The 14,967-nt window shown below is 33.8% G+C and overlaps 5 protein-coding genes and 1 non-coding gene across 7 annotated transcripts; 4 read left to right on the top strand and 2 right to left on the bottom strand.

Moving 5' to 3' along the window:
• Positions 1-976: 976 nt before the first annotated feature.
• On the top strand, positions 977-2,132 carry LOC124916746 (BAG family molecular chaperone regulator 4-like). Its single transcript, XM_047457505.1, has 3 exons — positions 977-1,592; positions 1,652-1,822; positions 1,900-2,132. Exons 1-3 carry the CDS (start codon positions 1,107-1,109, stop codon positions 2,047-2,049), a joined length of 807 nt encoding a protein of 268 aa, XP_047313461.1. The 5' UTR covers positions 977-1,106; the 3' UTR covers positions 2,050-2,132.
• Positions 1,660-3,909, bottom strand: LOC124916745 (probable phytol kinase 3, chloroplastic). Its single transcript, XM_047457504.1, has 6 exons — positions 3,444-3,909; positions 3,083-3,150; positions 2,872-3,003; positions 2,670-2,785; positions 2,475-2,589; positions 1,660-2,395 (listed from the first exon to the last, which is right to left on the bottom strand). Exons 1-6 carry the CDS (start codon positions 3,738-3,740, stop codon positions 2,218-2,220), a joined length of 906 nt encoding a protein of 301 aa, XP_047313460.1. The 5' UTR covers positions 3,741-3,909; the 3' UTR covers positions 1,660-2,217.
• Positions 3,910-6,334: 2,425 nt separating this feature from the next.
• On the top strand, positions 6,335-9,847 carry LOC124913719 (ethylene-overproduction protein 1-like). 2 transcript variants are annotated; one of them, XM_047454136.1, is made up of 4 exons: positions 6,335-8,530; positions 8,592-8,883; positions 8,968-9,277; positions 9,343-9,847. In XM_047454136.1, exons 1-4 carry the CDS (start codon positions 6,483-6,485, stop codon positions 9,573-9,575), a joined length of 2,883 nt encoding a protein of 960 aa, XP_047310092.1. In that variant the 5' UTR covers positions 6,335-6,482; the 3' UTR covers positions 9,576-9,847. The 2 variants fall into 2 exon arrangements, with proteins under 2 accessions (XP_047310092.1, XP_047310093.1); XM_047454137.1 differs by having other exon boundaries at positions 6,336-8,530; positions 9,352-9,847.
• A 484-nt stretch (positions 9,848-10,331) lies between these two features.
• LOC124914660 (PHD finger protein ING2) lies at positions 10,332-12,686 on the top strand. Its single transcript, XM_047455247.1, has 7 exons — positions 10,332-10,472; positions 10,585-10,656; positions 10,845-11,035; positions 11,125-11,188; positions 11,812-12,068; positions 12,151-12,189; positions 12,313-12,686. The coding sequence occupies exons 1-7, from the start codon at positions 10,427-10,429 to the stop codon at positions 12,418-12,420; spliced, it is 777 nt and encodes a 258-aa protein (XP_047311203.1). The 5' UTR covers positions 10,332-10,426; the 3' UTR covers positions 12,421-12,686.
• Positions 12,687-14,070: 1,384 nt separating this feature from the next.
• LOC124916280 (protein LIGHT-DEPENDENT SHORT HYPOCOTYLS 5-like) lies at positions 14,071-14,634 on the top strand. The gene has a single exon (XM_047457006.1). It carries the CDS (start codon positions 14,071-14,073, stop codon positions 14,632-14,634), a length of 564 nt encoding a protein of 187 aa, XP_047312962.1.
• Positions 14,635-14,875: 241 nt separating this feature from the next.
• On the bottom strand, positions 14,876-14,946 carry TRNAG-GCC. The gene has a single exon. It is a non-coding gene; the product is annotated as a tRNA-Gly (tRNA).
• Between the last annotated feature and the right edge of the window lie 21 nt (positions 14,947-14,967).

The following is a 14,967-nucleotide window of genomic DNA, read 5'->3' as shown; positions in this document are numbered from 1 at the left end:
TCAATATTTTGAGCATAGCCAGGTTAAATTGATTAGGATTGGGTTGAGCTTTATTACTAATTGATTGCATCCTAATTAACACATGTTAATTAATTTGAAGATCTAACTTTGTGCTAATTCTTTATTAACACCGGTTTTGTTTGTAGTTATTATTTTCTTTTATCAGGCTACTTATTTATAAAATTATCAATTATCAGAACAAGAAAAAAAAAAGGACAAACAAGTAGTGTCACTTTCTGTCATTTTATATTTTCAATTGGAAATCATTACTTACTTTGGAAGGTACTTTTACATGTATTATTAAATATCTAGCTAGCTAGCTAGGCTACACTTTGAAACACTTTTGAAGCATCAATCAGATTTCATTCTGTAACAAAAAAATCATAATTTTTTTATTTATTTAATCTGAACAAGAAACAAGGAACGAGGTAAAAAAATAAAAATAAAAATGAAAAGGACACACATTTGCCCTACTTTTTCCCAGAAAATATTAATAAATATTTAAATAAATTCATATTATAAAATATAATTTATTAATGTTTTTATTTAAATGGAAATAAAAAAAATATATTGTTATTTACTCACTAATTTTATTAATTTATAATTCCTTATTTAGTTATTTGGGATATTTTGGTTGAAATTATCTTTTTCACATAATCATATATTTTCTATCTTAAAAAATCACTTTACATAATTTTAATTTAATTTAAAATAATTAATTAATTTTCATTTTTAAATAAATATTTAATTAATGACATCATTTAAATTATCAATTGATAATTATAAAAAACATATTTAATTTTTAAAATTTCCGAAAATATATATAGTTTAAAAAAATGACTCACCATTTCCATTGAGATGCTGAGTCACTTTTTTCAGTTGTCTCCATTTGTGGGCTCCTTGGGTCCTTTTTTCTTTATATGTCAATTTTCTACTCAAATCTCTCTTTATCGCTCTGTCTGTGTCTCCAATCCATCATCATTCTTCATCCCTCTGAGTTGAGTTCTCAAGAGCAAAAACCCTTCACATATTTTCATCATCTTCCTACCATTAAAAAAACATTCCCCATTCTGGGTTTATATAATAATAATAAGAAATTAGACAGTATGAAAAGATTCTTTGTAAAATCTAAGAAACGAAACGGAGAGAGCAGAAAAGGATACAAACAGGAAGAAGAGGAGGCAGTAGTAATCAGCAGCAGCAGCAGCAACAACAACAATATAGAATGGGAAATGAGGCCTGGTGGTATGCTGGTCCAGAAGAGATCATCTACCCTAACAGATTGTGATGCAGCAGGCCCTATGATCAACATCAAGGTCTCCCATGCCTCTTACCACCATCATCTCACAGTTCCTTCCCAATCAACTTTCGGTAATCTTAAAAGGGTCCTATCGAATGAAACCGGTTTGGATGCAAAAGAGCAGAGGATATTATTCAGAGGGAAAGAGAAAGAAGATGATGACCATTTGCATATGGCTGGCATTGAAAACATGTCCAAAGTTGTCTTGTTGCAGGATCCAGCAAGCAAAGAGAACAATGCATGTCAAACAGTAGCCACCATTAAAGCACAAGTTAACAAGCTTTCTCAAAAGGTCACCCTTCTTCTCCTTCTTCTCAAGATAAAAACATGCATATTGACTGTTTTCTTCAGGTTGGGGAGCTGGGAAGGGCTGTTGAAAGTGGAAGTAAAGTGGTGGATAAGGAATTTGTCATCTTAACTGATTTGCTAACGGGGCAATTACTTAAACTAGACTCTATTATGATTATTGATGCTCCTGATGGAGATGGAGGAGGAGGAGCAAAAATTCAGAGGAGGATAGAGGTTGTCATCGAGTTTCAAATGATGAATGCTACTTCTTTCCTTTTGATGTATTTATTCTATATATTATTTATTGCCAGGTTCGAAGGATCCAGAGCTTTATAGATGCCCTCGACTCTCTCAGGAAGAGAAACTCGAACTCAGACACAACCAAATGGGGAGCCTTTGATTCTGCTGTTAATCCTCCAATTACAAAAATAACTCAAGACTGGGTTTTGTTTGATGATTAATAAGTCCATCATCCTTGTGTTCTTGTTGTTTTGGAAAACTTGTGTATATGTGAATGGGAACTCCATTTTATCTAGTTTCTGAATTTGCATTCTATTAATGGCAGCATGCATGCGATTCTTACAATATAGGTACTACAATACTACAATGACTCTAAAACTAAACTAGGATCAGAAAACGAGTGTGCCAATCAACACACCAGTTAGGGGAACTGTCAGGTTGTCATCTATCTCAGTGCTCAAAGGGTGGGACTCAACCAGCGCTGATGCGATAGATACGATCAAGAATCCGATAACCATCTTCCAGCTCCAATCAATGTAACCGAATATGGAGAAGTACTGCATGAACCTGTTAATCAAGAACTACTTAATTTCCTCAGATAAACTAACAATGGAAACGCTTTTTACTAATAAGATATGGGTTTTACCCAATTGATGCAATGAAGCCTGCAATGGCCATGGAGATGCTGCCTACGAACGACTTGTTACTATTATAAGGGAGTTTCTGTGTTCCAAATCGCCTACCTATTATGTCGGCTATTCCTGAAAAATGAAATAACATTCAGAAAGCAGTTTGTCTCTTGATGATGGCAACCATAGTTATATCTGTAAGTGAAAAGTACCATCTCCAGCACAGAGATTGCAGATGACAGCAATGGAAATAGGGGAAGTTCTCCAGAAAATAACGGAGGCCAAAGCAATTGTGGAAACATAATAGAGTGGCCCTTTCAGAAGCTCCCTTTTTATATATATACAAGACCAGCAAATTAGAAGAAATGAATCAAGTGGTGCATTTTCTTGTTTGTGATGAGATTTTGTTGTAACCTTGGGTCTCCATATCTGCTAATGGACTTGACAGTTCCTTCATCTTTCCATATTCCAAGCCCTATAACAAGCATCTTGATTATATTGGCGCAAGGAATAAGGGCTGCTAAAATAGCTCCTCGGGGACCAGAACTGCATAATAGTGTGTTGTTATTTGAAAACTGAATCATAAAAAGGATCTAGCAATGAATAGCAAGAAAAGACAGATTACCTGAATAGAGGCCAACACAACATGAATACCAACCCAATGCTTGTATGTGTTAATTTCCTGTTTAGTTTCTAGCACAGTATAAGAAAGAACATGAACTGATCAAGAACTAGTTAAGAACACAGAGAAATCATACATTCTGGGCAATTTCCTCCTAACCAAATAAATTATAACAAATTTCCAAATTAGAGTTGGTTCCGATTTCAGGGCAAAGCTTTGATGTCGTAACAAAGAGACTCGTGTTTTCAAAAACCCAATTCAGTATCAGTATCAGTATTTATCAGAATCACGAAATTTCTTCAAAAAAAGAAAAAGGTGAAGAGGGTTTTGACATCTTTAGTATAAAAGCGAAACAGAGACGAACCTGGTCAAATATTCCTCTCTGGGCGGTTTCCTCCCACAATCGGAGAACGGATTGTGCAATGGCGCCGGACACAGCAGTAGCGCAAATATCAGTGAAGACAGAAGTGTCCGTGAAAAGAGAACTCACAGGAGGCGGGATCGCAACTTCCCGACGGAATCTTCCGGTGAGAGTGGTACGAAAGGCAAGACGAGGAGTACTTGATAGAAAATAAGTTTGATTGCTGGTTGCAGGGGAAAGAAATGGACGGCGGAGGATAGAGAGTGGTGAGCGCCATGTGAGTGGAGAGTAGCTAGACATATTCCGATCAAAGGCTCGTCCTCCCTCCTCCTCCTCCTCCTAATTGAAGGAATGATCGTCTCATTTAGGAGAGAAAGGGGTTAAAATAAATGAGGTGACGTCACTTTCCGGCTGAATATTCCGGCGGCCAATTGGATAAAGTTTAAAGATCGATCTTCGTCAGTACATATGAGACTGTATAGACTAAATTTAAGTCATCCGTCCAAGTGTCCAAGTTTATTAATTTTAATATTAACTAATAAAGAATGAAAAATATATAATTCAATTTCAATATAATAATTCTAATTTAAATTATATTTGCTTAGCATAATCTTATAGATTTCATATAAGAACAAATTATAAAATATCATGAATAAATAGGTTAATCTCATCGTTAATCATTACAATTTATACAAGATTAAAAGTATTTTTAATTATAAGAATATTAGTTTCAATGTACTATGTTACTATAAACAGTTATTTCTTAAAATTTTGTAGTTTTAAATTATTTAATTTTATATTAAAATTAAATTGTTCAACTTATTTATTTTAATATTTTTTCAATAAAAATAAACACATAATCAGTTTAGATACAATTTAAATATTGAGATTTTTTTTATTCATTTAATTTATTTGTAATCCTATTTCATATATATATATATATATATATATATATATTATCACTGTCATCAACATATTATTCAAGGTCCCACCTCAATATATTTAATTTTAATTCTGACCAATAATTGCCTTAGAAAATAAAATAAAACTTATTGAAAGTAATAATGAAATTAAAGATGTATATAAACATACGTATTTTAACAAATAAATTAAATTTTAAAATTATACATTTAAAACACAATTTTTTTATTTCTCTTACATTTTAAGGTTATAATATTCCCCTTTCATTTATTTTTCTATTTTCTTGCTTAATTATTTAATTATTACAAAAATATTTTAATTATATAAAATAATTATAATAATAAATGTTTATATTTTAACAAAATAATATATATTTTTAATATAATTTTCAAATACTTATTATTATAATAATTTTTAAAATTTACCTTTATTTAGTTAAGAGTATGACTTAAAGTTTTCGGTCTAATTAATCTAAAAGATTTACATTGACCTATTTTAATATTTATTTTATCTTTTATCTATTTAATATTATTTTTAGTTTATTACATGATTAAAAAAACTATATTTTTTTTCATAATATATGTATATTAAAAAAATATAAATAATTAAATACCAAATATAAAATAAAGTGATTTTTTTACTTTAATATATATATATATATATATTGTTAATGATAATTTAAATTATATTATTAATAAAATAATTAATAATTGAATAATGAGTTATTATTTATTGATGATTTATAAAAAAATGTTAGAATTGTTGTCATTAATATTTAAAAATAATAATATATCTAAATAGTACGTATATAAATATGTATAATATTAAATATTATTTAAATATAAAATAAATAAAGTAATTAAATAAATTATCTTATCAAACACATTATTTTAATTTATTAAAATAACATATTTAACTACCTAAATATTTAACTAATAAATAAATTAAATGAAACAAATCTTATTTAAATTTCACTTCACTACCACTCTAATTAGTTGGTTTAACTATGTTAACTTATTTGAATAAAGTATTCTATTATTATTATTAAAGTAAAAAATAATATAATTTTTATTTAATATAAAATATGTGATTGACATAGATAAATATTTATAATATGAAAATTAGATTACAAATAATATAATTTTTTAATAAATATATAAATCATGCTACTAAAACAAAATTGATTGTTTTTTATCAAACATAATTATTGTCAGATTAAAATTAGTTGTCAGTACGTGCTGATATTTTTAGTAAAACCTAACTACCATGCATTTGCATATGATGACGACGATGATCATGGACCTACTCAATTAATTAATCAGTTTAATAGCTAGCTTATTCATTTATTTATTCGGAGAATCTCTACATACACCTAATCATAATTATTAATATATATTATCATTTCAATAAATAAATATAAAGACTATACAAGCCCAGTTACAAAAACAACCAAATATCATTAATAAAACAATCAAAGTAATTAATAGAAGAACAATTAAAAAATAAACACTAAAATTTTAAAATTCATTTTATCTTATCTTATCTTATATTATTTTCAGATAAACACATTAATGTGTGATTATTTATTTGATAAAATTTTAAAAATTATCTTATCTTATCCTATTTATGTTATTTTCAGAAGATAAACATGTGTGATATTAATTATTTGATAAAGTTTTAAAAATAATCTTATCTTATAAGAATTTCAGATAAACACATTAATGTGTGATATTATTTATTTGATAATAATGGTGAAGTGAATGCATGTATAATGGATATGATTTTCCATGAACGGTAGTGTGGGGTTATTTTCATCAATTATTCTTATAAGGATATGTTATATATAATAATTAATAGATATATGTTTATGATTTAAAATATTTTTGTTTTTTGTTTGATTAGATGGGATGAATGTGACGAGCGTTGATTATAAGTCATCATAATAGAGAGATTTATGAGAATTATTACTTCTTTTCTGACTAGACAATTTAAATTAATTTAATTTTCCGGTGGTGGCTTCGCTGGTTGGTTAGTTTATGAGATTTCTTCTTCATTACAACAACTTTCCTCTCTCTCTCTCTCATGGTGATCGCCGGCGGCCGGAGATAGAGTATTGATTTGATGACGTCAGTTCAAACTCAAAATGGGGAGCAATCGAAACCATCAAGATCGAAACTTGCTGATCTGGTTCGTCAATACGTGCTGGCGATGAGACACGCCAAGCTCAACGGTCTCAAGCTAATTGATCGTTGGAAGACGAATCAAGTCCACGCCTTGAATCCGCCGGAAACTTCCGCCGTCGGAGACGGCGGCAAGCGTACGATCAGCTCACTTCTTTCGATCCCAAACGACTCTGTTTCACTCCCTGAAGCTGTAGATCATCTTCTTCTCTATGACCTTCCGACAACTGATCTCCTCGAACCTCAAATTGACCCGTTTCTTAAACCCGTCGATTGCGTCGACGATTTGGCCGACGTACACCGCCGTCTAGAGATATGTTCCGCCTCCGAGAAGTCATCCATGTATATGGAAAAGTATAGTCTATTGCGCGGTCTTGGCGACCCGAAGCTTCTTCGTCGATGTCTCCAGGCGGCGAGGCAAAATGCCGGCGATGTTCACTCGAAGGTTGTTCTGTCGGCCTGGCTACGGCACGAGAGGAGAGAAGATGAGCTTTCAGGGATTTCTTCGATGAACTGTATTGGAAGAATCCTAGAATGTCCCAAGGCCGCGCTGATAAATGGGTATGATCAGAATTCGGTCCTTGATCGTTGCCTCTGTTACACCACGGATGATTTAGATAAAGGTGAAGTTGAAATCTCATTAAATACGGAGAAACCATTTATGAATGAAGGAAAAATCATCACCTTTTACATCGAGAATGAGGAGATATACTGTGACAGAGAAAAGATGGCGAGACTTTCGACCCCGTTGAAGACGATGTTGTATGGTGAATTCGCCGAATCTAAGAGGAAGAAGATTGATTTTTCGGGAGTCGGGATATCAAAAATGGGTATGAGAGCCGTGGAGATTTTCAGCAGAACAAGTAGATTGGATCCATCTGTTTCACCCAATCTTGTTCTTGAGTTACTCTCTTTCTCTAATAGGTTCTGCTGCGAGGAATTGAAAACAGCTTGTGATAATTACCTAGCATCAATTGTTTCCAACAAAGATGAAGCATTGATTCTTATTGATTACGGATTGGAAGAGGCGGCAAGTCTTCTTGTTGCCTCATGCTTGCTCGTTTTGCTAAGGGAGCTTCCCGGTACCCTCTACTGTCCTAAGGCACAGGAAATATTCTGTGAATTGGAAACTGGAAATAGGCTGTCCATGGCTGGTCATTCCTCTTTCCTACTGTACTATTTCTTAAGCCAAGTAGCCATAGAAGAGAACATCACTTGGGATATCACGTTAATGCTCACCAAATGTATGAAAGAATGCGCAAGAGAGAAATGGCAGAGAAAACTCGCGTTTCACCAATTGGGATGTGTGTTTCTCGAGAGAAATGAATACAATGACGCCGAGTTATGCTTCATAGCCGCCGCTGAATTGGGTCATGCTTATTCCGTCGCCGGAATCGCGAGAACTAAACACAAACGGAAACAGAGGTTTTCGGCTTACAAGCTGATCGATTCATTAATCTCCGAAAACAAAGCAGTTGTTGGGTGGATGTATCAAGAACGATCCTTGTACAATGTCGATTTCAAAAGGATATTGGATCTGAAAACAGCTTCAGATTTGGATCCCACTCTTCCGTTTCCGTATCAGTTCAGAGCGGTGACGTTCTTGGAGGAAAACCAGATTGAATCCGCCATTTCCGAGCTAAATAAAATAATCGGGTTCAAGGTTTCGCCTATTAACCTTGAATTGAGAGCATGGTGTTATATCGCCCTTAAGGACTATAAATCCGCCATTAGAGACATTCGAGCTCTTTTAATGCTTGACCCAGATTATGTAATGCTTAATGGCAACATAAAAGGGTGTAATTTCATTGATAGGCTTAGCCAACATGTTCAGAGTTGGGGACTTGGTGAGTGCTGGATGCAACTCTACGATCGTTGGTCAGCCGTTGATGATATCGGCTCATTAGCAGTTATACATCAAATGCTCGAAAACTGTAACGCAAATGGAAAGAGCTTCCTGTGGTTTCGACAATCGCTACTTCTTCTAAGGTAATCTTATCAATTTATTTCGATTTCAAATAGGTTGTTAAACGCGATATCGACCTTGCAGGTTAAACTGTCAGAAAGCGGCTATGCGCAGCTTGAGATTGGCTCAAAACCATGCTGCATCTGATCATGAAAGACTGGTTCATGAAGGATGGATTCTATATGATATGGGAAACAGAGACGAGGCGTTATCCAAGGCTGAATTGTCGATTTCAATTCAGAGATCGTTTGAAGCTTTTTTCCTCAAAGCATATGTTTTAGCAGACGCGGTTCTTGATCAGGAAGGCTCGTCGCTTGTCATAGGATTGTTGGAGGAAGCTCTTAGATGCCCTTCTGATGGTCTTCGGAAAGGACAAGTAGATGACAATCCCCTGCATCTGCGTGGACTATTTTTTATCCAATTCTTTTGGATTTTAAACGATTGTTTTGTTTAATTTCAGGCATTGAATAATTTGGGAAGCATTTACGTGGATTGTGGGAAGCTGGATCTTGCGGGGGAATGTTATTCAAAGGCCCTTGAGATCAAACACACTAGAGCCCATCAAGGGCTGGCAAGGGTGTATCATCTAAAGCATGAAAGAAAAGTGGCTTACGAAGAAATGACGAAACTTATAGATAAAGCAGAGAACAATGCATCGGCTTACGAGAAGAGATCAGAGTATTGTGAACGCGAATTGGCCAGTTCGGACCTAAGTATGGCCACGCTGTTGGATCCTCTGAGGACTTATCCATACAGATACAGGGCAGCAGGTAGAACTAACTGATCAAACTTTGGCATAAAAAAGGATGAAATTATATAACACTAGTTTTTTAAGTGGTGACAGTTTTGATGGATGAGCAAAGAGAAATGGAAGCTGTGGAAGAGTTGACGAAAGCCATAGCATTCAAACCGGACATGCAGATGTTATATCTTCGAGCAGCATTCTACGAATCAATGGGCGAATTATCTCTTTCAATCCGTGATTGTGAGGCAGCTCTTTGTTTGGACCCGACGCACAAAGACACTGTGGATATGTATAATAGAATGCGAATTCAATCCCAATCTTAGAGATACATGAACGCCTTTTCATTATAAGGAATATGAATTTGGCAAAGCGAGACGATTCGATTAGCGAGCCAATGGCTCATGCAATTTGGTCCATTCAATTGATAGATGAACCACGTTTCTTTTTAGCTTATGTAAATAGATAAAAGCAGTAGAGTTGTTGATGCTTTTCAGTCTACTCCTACTTTAAATTTTCATATTTTAAAGGCATACAACAAGAAAATGAAAAAGAGTTGTTGGCCTGGATGAACTTGGATGAACTTCTGTATTCTCAATCTGTATTCTCAATCAGCTTTCTCGTTCGGTTATTTTATGTGATAAGAGTTTTTATAAGAGACCAAAAGTTTTGGATTCAATTTCAGTAAAATTCGATAAAACAAGATAATTTGAAATTGATTAAAAAAGAAAAAGACCTAACCGAGTCTTCATAAACTGCCCATCTATACCAGCTTGATGAGAGAATGAGTATACAAAATAAAAAAATGTTACATGTTTGTTTCATATATAAACTACATAAAATATTAACTTGTTATTGAACCCTGTAAATTGAAATAAAGTTTTTTTTTTTATATTTTGTTTACAGAAAGTACATAAGTAAATGAATTGAAACATATATTCATATCAAATAATACATAATTAGGATTAATCTCAAGATATTAAACGGCGTTTGCGCCACAGTTAAACTGTATCATATCATTTTTGTTTATTTTTTTGCTATATTTTATAATTTTTGTTTTTTGATAAGACTGTATTTGATAAATTTGCCTCTTAAATTGGCGATATTCTTCTTTCACCGACCCTCCGAAATCGTACCGGGAAAACCCTAGAACAGCCAAGCCCTTCAATCGTGCGTCATGGCAATTGCTAGAACTGGCGTATTTGTCGACGATTACTTGGAATGTAAGTTTGATTCTATTCATCAATTTCATATTAACATAGTCAATTCCTTTCTCCAGCTACTCGGGGATTCATTCTTCTTATTTTCGGCGGTAAATTTTTATTTTTCCCGCAGATGCCAATACATTGCCTGCAGAGCTTCAAAGACTTCTCAACACGATCAGAGAACTTGACGAAAGGTCCCAAGGTTACCTTCATTCCCTTATATATGAATTGACTGAATGTTTTGAGCCTTTTCATATTTCCATTTATACACATCTTGTTGTCTTGTTTGGCCTGGTTTTGCTTTAGATTATTGAATTACCTCTCAAATATCACTGATAAATGCTTTGAACTTACAAAATATATAGTTACGTGATCAAATATTTATTACAGGTATCATAAATCATACAAGGCAGCAGACTAAGTATTGTTTAGGAATGGCCTCACAAGGATCTAAGAAAGGGCATGGTGAGGATAATGAAGCGGCCTCTGAGAGGATGAGGAAAGAGATTGAGTCAAACCAAGACAGTGCAATAAGCCTTTGTACAGAAAAGGTCCTGTTGGCGCGCCAAGCTTATGATCTGGTAAATTCAATTAGTATTGTATTGTATTGTACAAAAGCCAAATGGGAATCGAATCATGATGATATTAACATTTCTTATCCTGATTACAGATAGATAGCCATGTAAAACGCCTCGATGAAGACCTCAACAACTTTGCAGAAGATCTGAAGCAAGGTAAAACTAGTACTAATGATGAAATTGTTTCGTCCGGTTTTTGGTCCTTTGTCTTTACCTCGATGAAGGGTAATTTTCTTACGGATTTGTCAGTGATCTATAATAAGAATAGAGTTGGGTTTTCAGGAAAACAATTCAGTCTTAAGATTTACTTTTAGTTAACTCAACGGACTTGGTGAAATTCTGCCTACTCCAGCATCAAAATTTTGTATCCTTAAAAATTTGACTACCTTAAAAATAAGCCTACTCATATTTTAAGATTTTCTTTTTTGAAATATTGAAGCATTTATTATTAAGATTTATGCCTTGGTTATTTCTATCTCCTTACTGTCTTTGTATGTCGCTCCGATTAGACTAATGTCGCCCCTCAATAATTACATTTATCACCTCTTAGTCCCTCTTCAACACTCTCAGCCATAGACCACCTTATGGACAATAATCATCTCAAATTGATTTGGCTAATCCTTGATATTGTCCACTGCCATGAATTTCTCTTATTAAAAAGTTTCCATTCAAAACAAAGTGTTGCTATGAATGTTTCTCCTTGGTAACAAAAAAACAAGGTAGCTAGCTAATTTAATTTGATTTGCAATATTATTATTAAGACTTGTCTTGAGTTTCAGAGGGAAAGATACCATCGGATGAGCCAGCAACTCTTCCACCTGTACCTTTGGTACCGAGAAATGAGAAACGCAAGGCAATATACACGGCACCTCAGTCTCAAACTAGGCGGGTGGAGTACAGGGAGAGGGACTGGGACCGTGATAGAGATTTTGAACTCATGCCTCCTCCAGGAGGGCTTAAGAAGGATTTTTCTGTTCCTGTTGAAATTGATCAACCTATAGATCCAAATGAACCTACCTATTGCATATGCCACCAGGTGCCAAATATGTTTTCTTTATTCTGAAATATTTGAGATAGTTTCTTTGGCTAATTGACTGACTAACTGACTGACTATTCAGGTATCTTATGGAGATATGATTGCATGTGACAATGAAAGCGTGAGTCTCGTATTAATTTGTCTCTTTCTCCGTATATATATTTTTGTTACTAAAAATGATTAGCAGTTAACTAGCAGAGAGAATTGTTGTTTTCTTAATTTCGACATTTGTTTGATAACACAGTGCCAAGGAGGGGAATGGTTTCACTACTCGTGTGTGGGGCTTACGCCGGAGACAAGATTCAGAGGGAAATGGTATTGCCCAACCTGCAGGCAATTGCCCGCTATATGATCAGACAAGCTTCTTTTCTTCTTCTTTTTTTCTTTCTGTTTTGTACCCGCACTTGGTTATTTTAGACAGGCAAATGGAAAAGATTCATGTATTTGTTCTCAATGGCCTCAGCAGCACCAGCAGCTTGATCTATTATACGCTTACAACTTGTAGATGTTGAGATTTGACGAGTACAAATCTGTGGTATGCTCGTTGAGAAAACCGAAATATACCACGCATGCATGCATAGACCTATATCTTAATTTAGACCCCAACTAAGTTAATGTTAAGGCAAAGAATTCCGACCTCACAGATTACCACGGTGATGTCCACTTAGGGGTTGGTGTTTGTATTTGATTCAGACTTCAGAGGGATCGAATTTAAGAGTTCAATCCCTAAGTGAGTACTGAATACAATTCAAGTTAAAATTTGCAAAAATTATATTATATATACATAAATATGCATGTTATTATTGCATTAGAAAAAAAGTCTTGATACATGCATTTAATTTGCTGACTGTTTCTCAATTTCAAGTTAGAAAAATATTACTGTTAATGTCTTAATTTTAAAATATTACAATTTTGTATTTTGGTCTAAAACTATAATATTTTAAAATTTGTAACCTTATGGATTCTTATAGGCCAGTTATATCATTTCAACATGCATGATCAAGAAATTAAGAAAAAGATGAAAATGAACACCTAGAACAATTATAAATAATCAATACGTCCTCTCAAGTTCTCTATTGTTTCATTAAAATATTATAAAATGAAAGTGATGTGTGAACCTGATCTCGATTGGAAGTATCATTTGATTTTTAATGAATACTTTATTTTTATTATCATAATTATTCAGGTATATATATTAATTTATTGCCAAACATTTTTCTATTCTTTTGCCTTCTCATCTTGTATCAAATATTAATGGTTGAGTTGATCAATAAATTGGAAATACTTAGTTTAAACATTATTGGTATAATTTAATGTTTTATTGATGACATTGAATTAATAAATCACAAAATTAATTAAAGTTGATTTAAAAGTTTCAAACCACGTCCACCACTTTAATGGATATCGTTTTTTAATTGATGATTGGATTGATATGATTTTTAGATGGAGATCGATCACCATTTCATTAATTACTGAAAAATGAATTCAATAAGTGATGGATCCCACACTCATTCATCAACTCTCCATATATTTTACTAATTTTTAGTAATAATAATCAGGGCTCGTACTTATTAGTGCTAATATTATATATAAATTAAAGCAGCCTAATTAATATTCAAATTTAATTACAAGAAAAATAATTGTACAACAGACTAATTTAAGGCTTGTATTATTCAAACAGTCTAACATCATCTCAATATCCTATTCAGCATGTATTTATTCAATTTTATAATCTAAATTAAATATCAAAATTAATTGAATATTTTAATTATTTTATTCCAATAATGACTCAACTTGTGTTTCAGATAACCCAAGATCAATCAATAAATAAATACCGAAAGTATTAAGATTCATTTTATGTCCCATCGTCTCTCTCTATCATCCTTTCTCAATAAAGGTAAAAAATAGACAATGAATCAGTTACTGCAAATGAAAAAAAAAAAAGAGAATATATATATAGTGGGAAGAACGACTCACTACGTACTCTTCCAACTAATCATCAATGGATCCCTCGTCCGGGTCCGGGCCGCCCGTAGGGGATCTGCAGGTTGGTCCATCTCCATCAAGAAGAACCGGTTCATCGGCGGCGGTGCCGCTGAGTCGGTACGAGTCGCAGAAGCGGCGTGACTGGAACACTTTCTTGCAATACCTTAAGAACCACAAGCCAGTACCGTTGAACCTAGCTCGATGCAGCGGCGCGCATGTGATCGAGTTCATGAAATACCTTGACCAATTCGGGAAGACTAGAGTCCACATCCAGAGCTGCCCATTTTTCGGGGACCAAAACCCGCCGGCTCCATGTGGGTGTCAGCTAAAACAGGCGTGGGGCAGTTTGGACGCGCTGGTGGGCCGGCTTCGCGCGGCTTACGAGGAGAACGATGGTGGTGAACCGGAGTCAAACCCTTTTGGGACTAGAGCTGTGAGAATCTATCTGAGAGAGGTTAGAGAGTCTCAAGCTAAAGCAAGGGGAATTCATTATCAGAAGAAGAAACGGAAAAGGACCAACAAAACTACTACTACTAGCGATGGAAGTAGTAGTACTAGTAACAACATTACATTATTATAATAGCTTTTATTTGAAATATATATCACTTCATTTATGTTGCAGTACAAAAACATCCATTATTAAGATTTAAGACTATTTTCTATCAAGATTCACACTTACCATACCAAAAGTAAACATTAACCTCATCTAAAATATAAATCTAACTAACTAGAAAAATACTACAAATTTTTAATGGTATGTATCATATGTCCGGGATTATACTTTTTTTTTTTTACAAAAAAAATCATGAAAAAATAACTACTGCACCAGCCGGGAATTGAACCCGGGTCTGTACCGTGGCAGGGTACTATTCTACCACTAGACCACTGGTGCTTTTTGATTAAGTTAAGATAA

This window comes from Impatiens glandulifera, chromosome 9, assembly GCF_907164915.1.
Source record: "Impatiens glandulifera chromosome 9, dImpGla2.1, whole genome shotgun sequence".
NCBI lineage: Eukaryota > Viridiplantae > Streptophyta > Magnoliopsida > Ericales > Balsaminaceae > Impatiens > Impatiens glandulifera.
The sequence above is the reverse complement of the archived record's forward strand: the minus strand, read 5'-3'. Positions and strand labels throughout refer to the sequence as shown.

Coding starts and splice junctions, on each gene's coding strand:
- LOC124916746 (XM_047457505.1), top strand. CDS start 1,107: ATGAAAAGATTCTTTGTAAAATCTAAGAAACGAAACGGAGAGAGCAGA. Junction 1,593..1,651: donor TTAACAAGCTTTCTCAAAAG/GTCACCCTTCTT, acceptor TGTTTTCTTCAG/GTTGGGGAGCTGGGAAGGGC. Junction 1,823..1,899: donor AAATTCAGAGGAGGATAGAG/GTTGTCATCGAG, acceptor ATTTATTGCCAG/GTTCGAAGGATCCAGAGCTT.
- LOC124916745 (XM_047457504.1), bottom strand. CDS start 3,740: ATGTCTAGCTACTCTCCACTCACATGGCGCTCACCACTCTCTATCCTC. Junction 3,151..3,443: donor AGAGAGGAATATTTGACCAG/GTTCGTCTCTGT, acceptor ATACTGTGCTAG/AAACTAAACAGGAAATTAAC. Junction 2,590..2,669: donor CAATCTCTGTGCTGGAGATG/GTACTTTTCACT, acceptor TTCATTTTTCAG/GAATAGCCGACATAATAGGT.
- LOC124913719 (XM_047454136.1), top strand. CDS start 6,483: ATGACGTCAGTTCAAACTCAAAATGGGGAGCAATCGAAACCATCAAGA. Junction 8,531..8,591: donor CAATCGCTACTTCTTCTAAG/GTAATCTTATCA, acceptor TCGACCTTGCAG/GTTAAACTGTCAGAAAGCGG. Junction 8,884..8,967: donor ATGGTCTTCGGAAAGGACAA/GTAGATGACAAT, acceptor GTTTAATTTCAG/GCATTGAATAATTTGGGAAG.
- LOC124914660 (XM_047455247.1), top strand. CDS start 10,427: ATGGCAATTGCTAGAACTGGCGTATTTGTCGACGATTACTTGGAAT. Junction 10,657..10,844: donor ACTTGACGAAAGGTCCCAAG/GTTACCTTCATT, acceptor TATTTATTACAG/GTATCATAAATCATACAAGG. Junction 12,069..12,150: donor CCTATTGCATATGCCACCAG/GTGCCAAATATG, acceptor CTGACTATTCAG/GTATCTTATGGAGATATGAT.
- LOC124916280 (XM_047457006.1), top strand. CDS start 14,071: ATGGATCCCTCGTCCGGGTCCGGGCCGCCCGTAGGGGATCTGCAGGTT.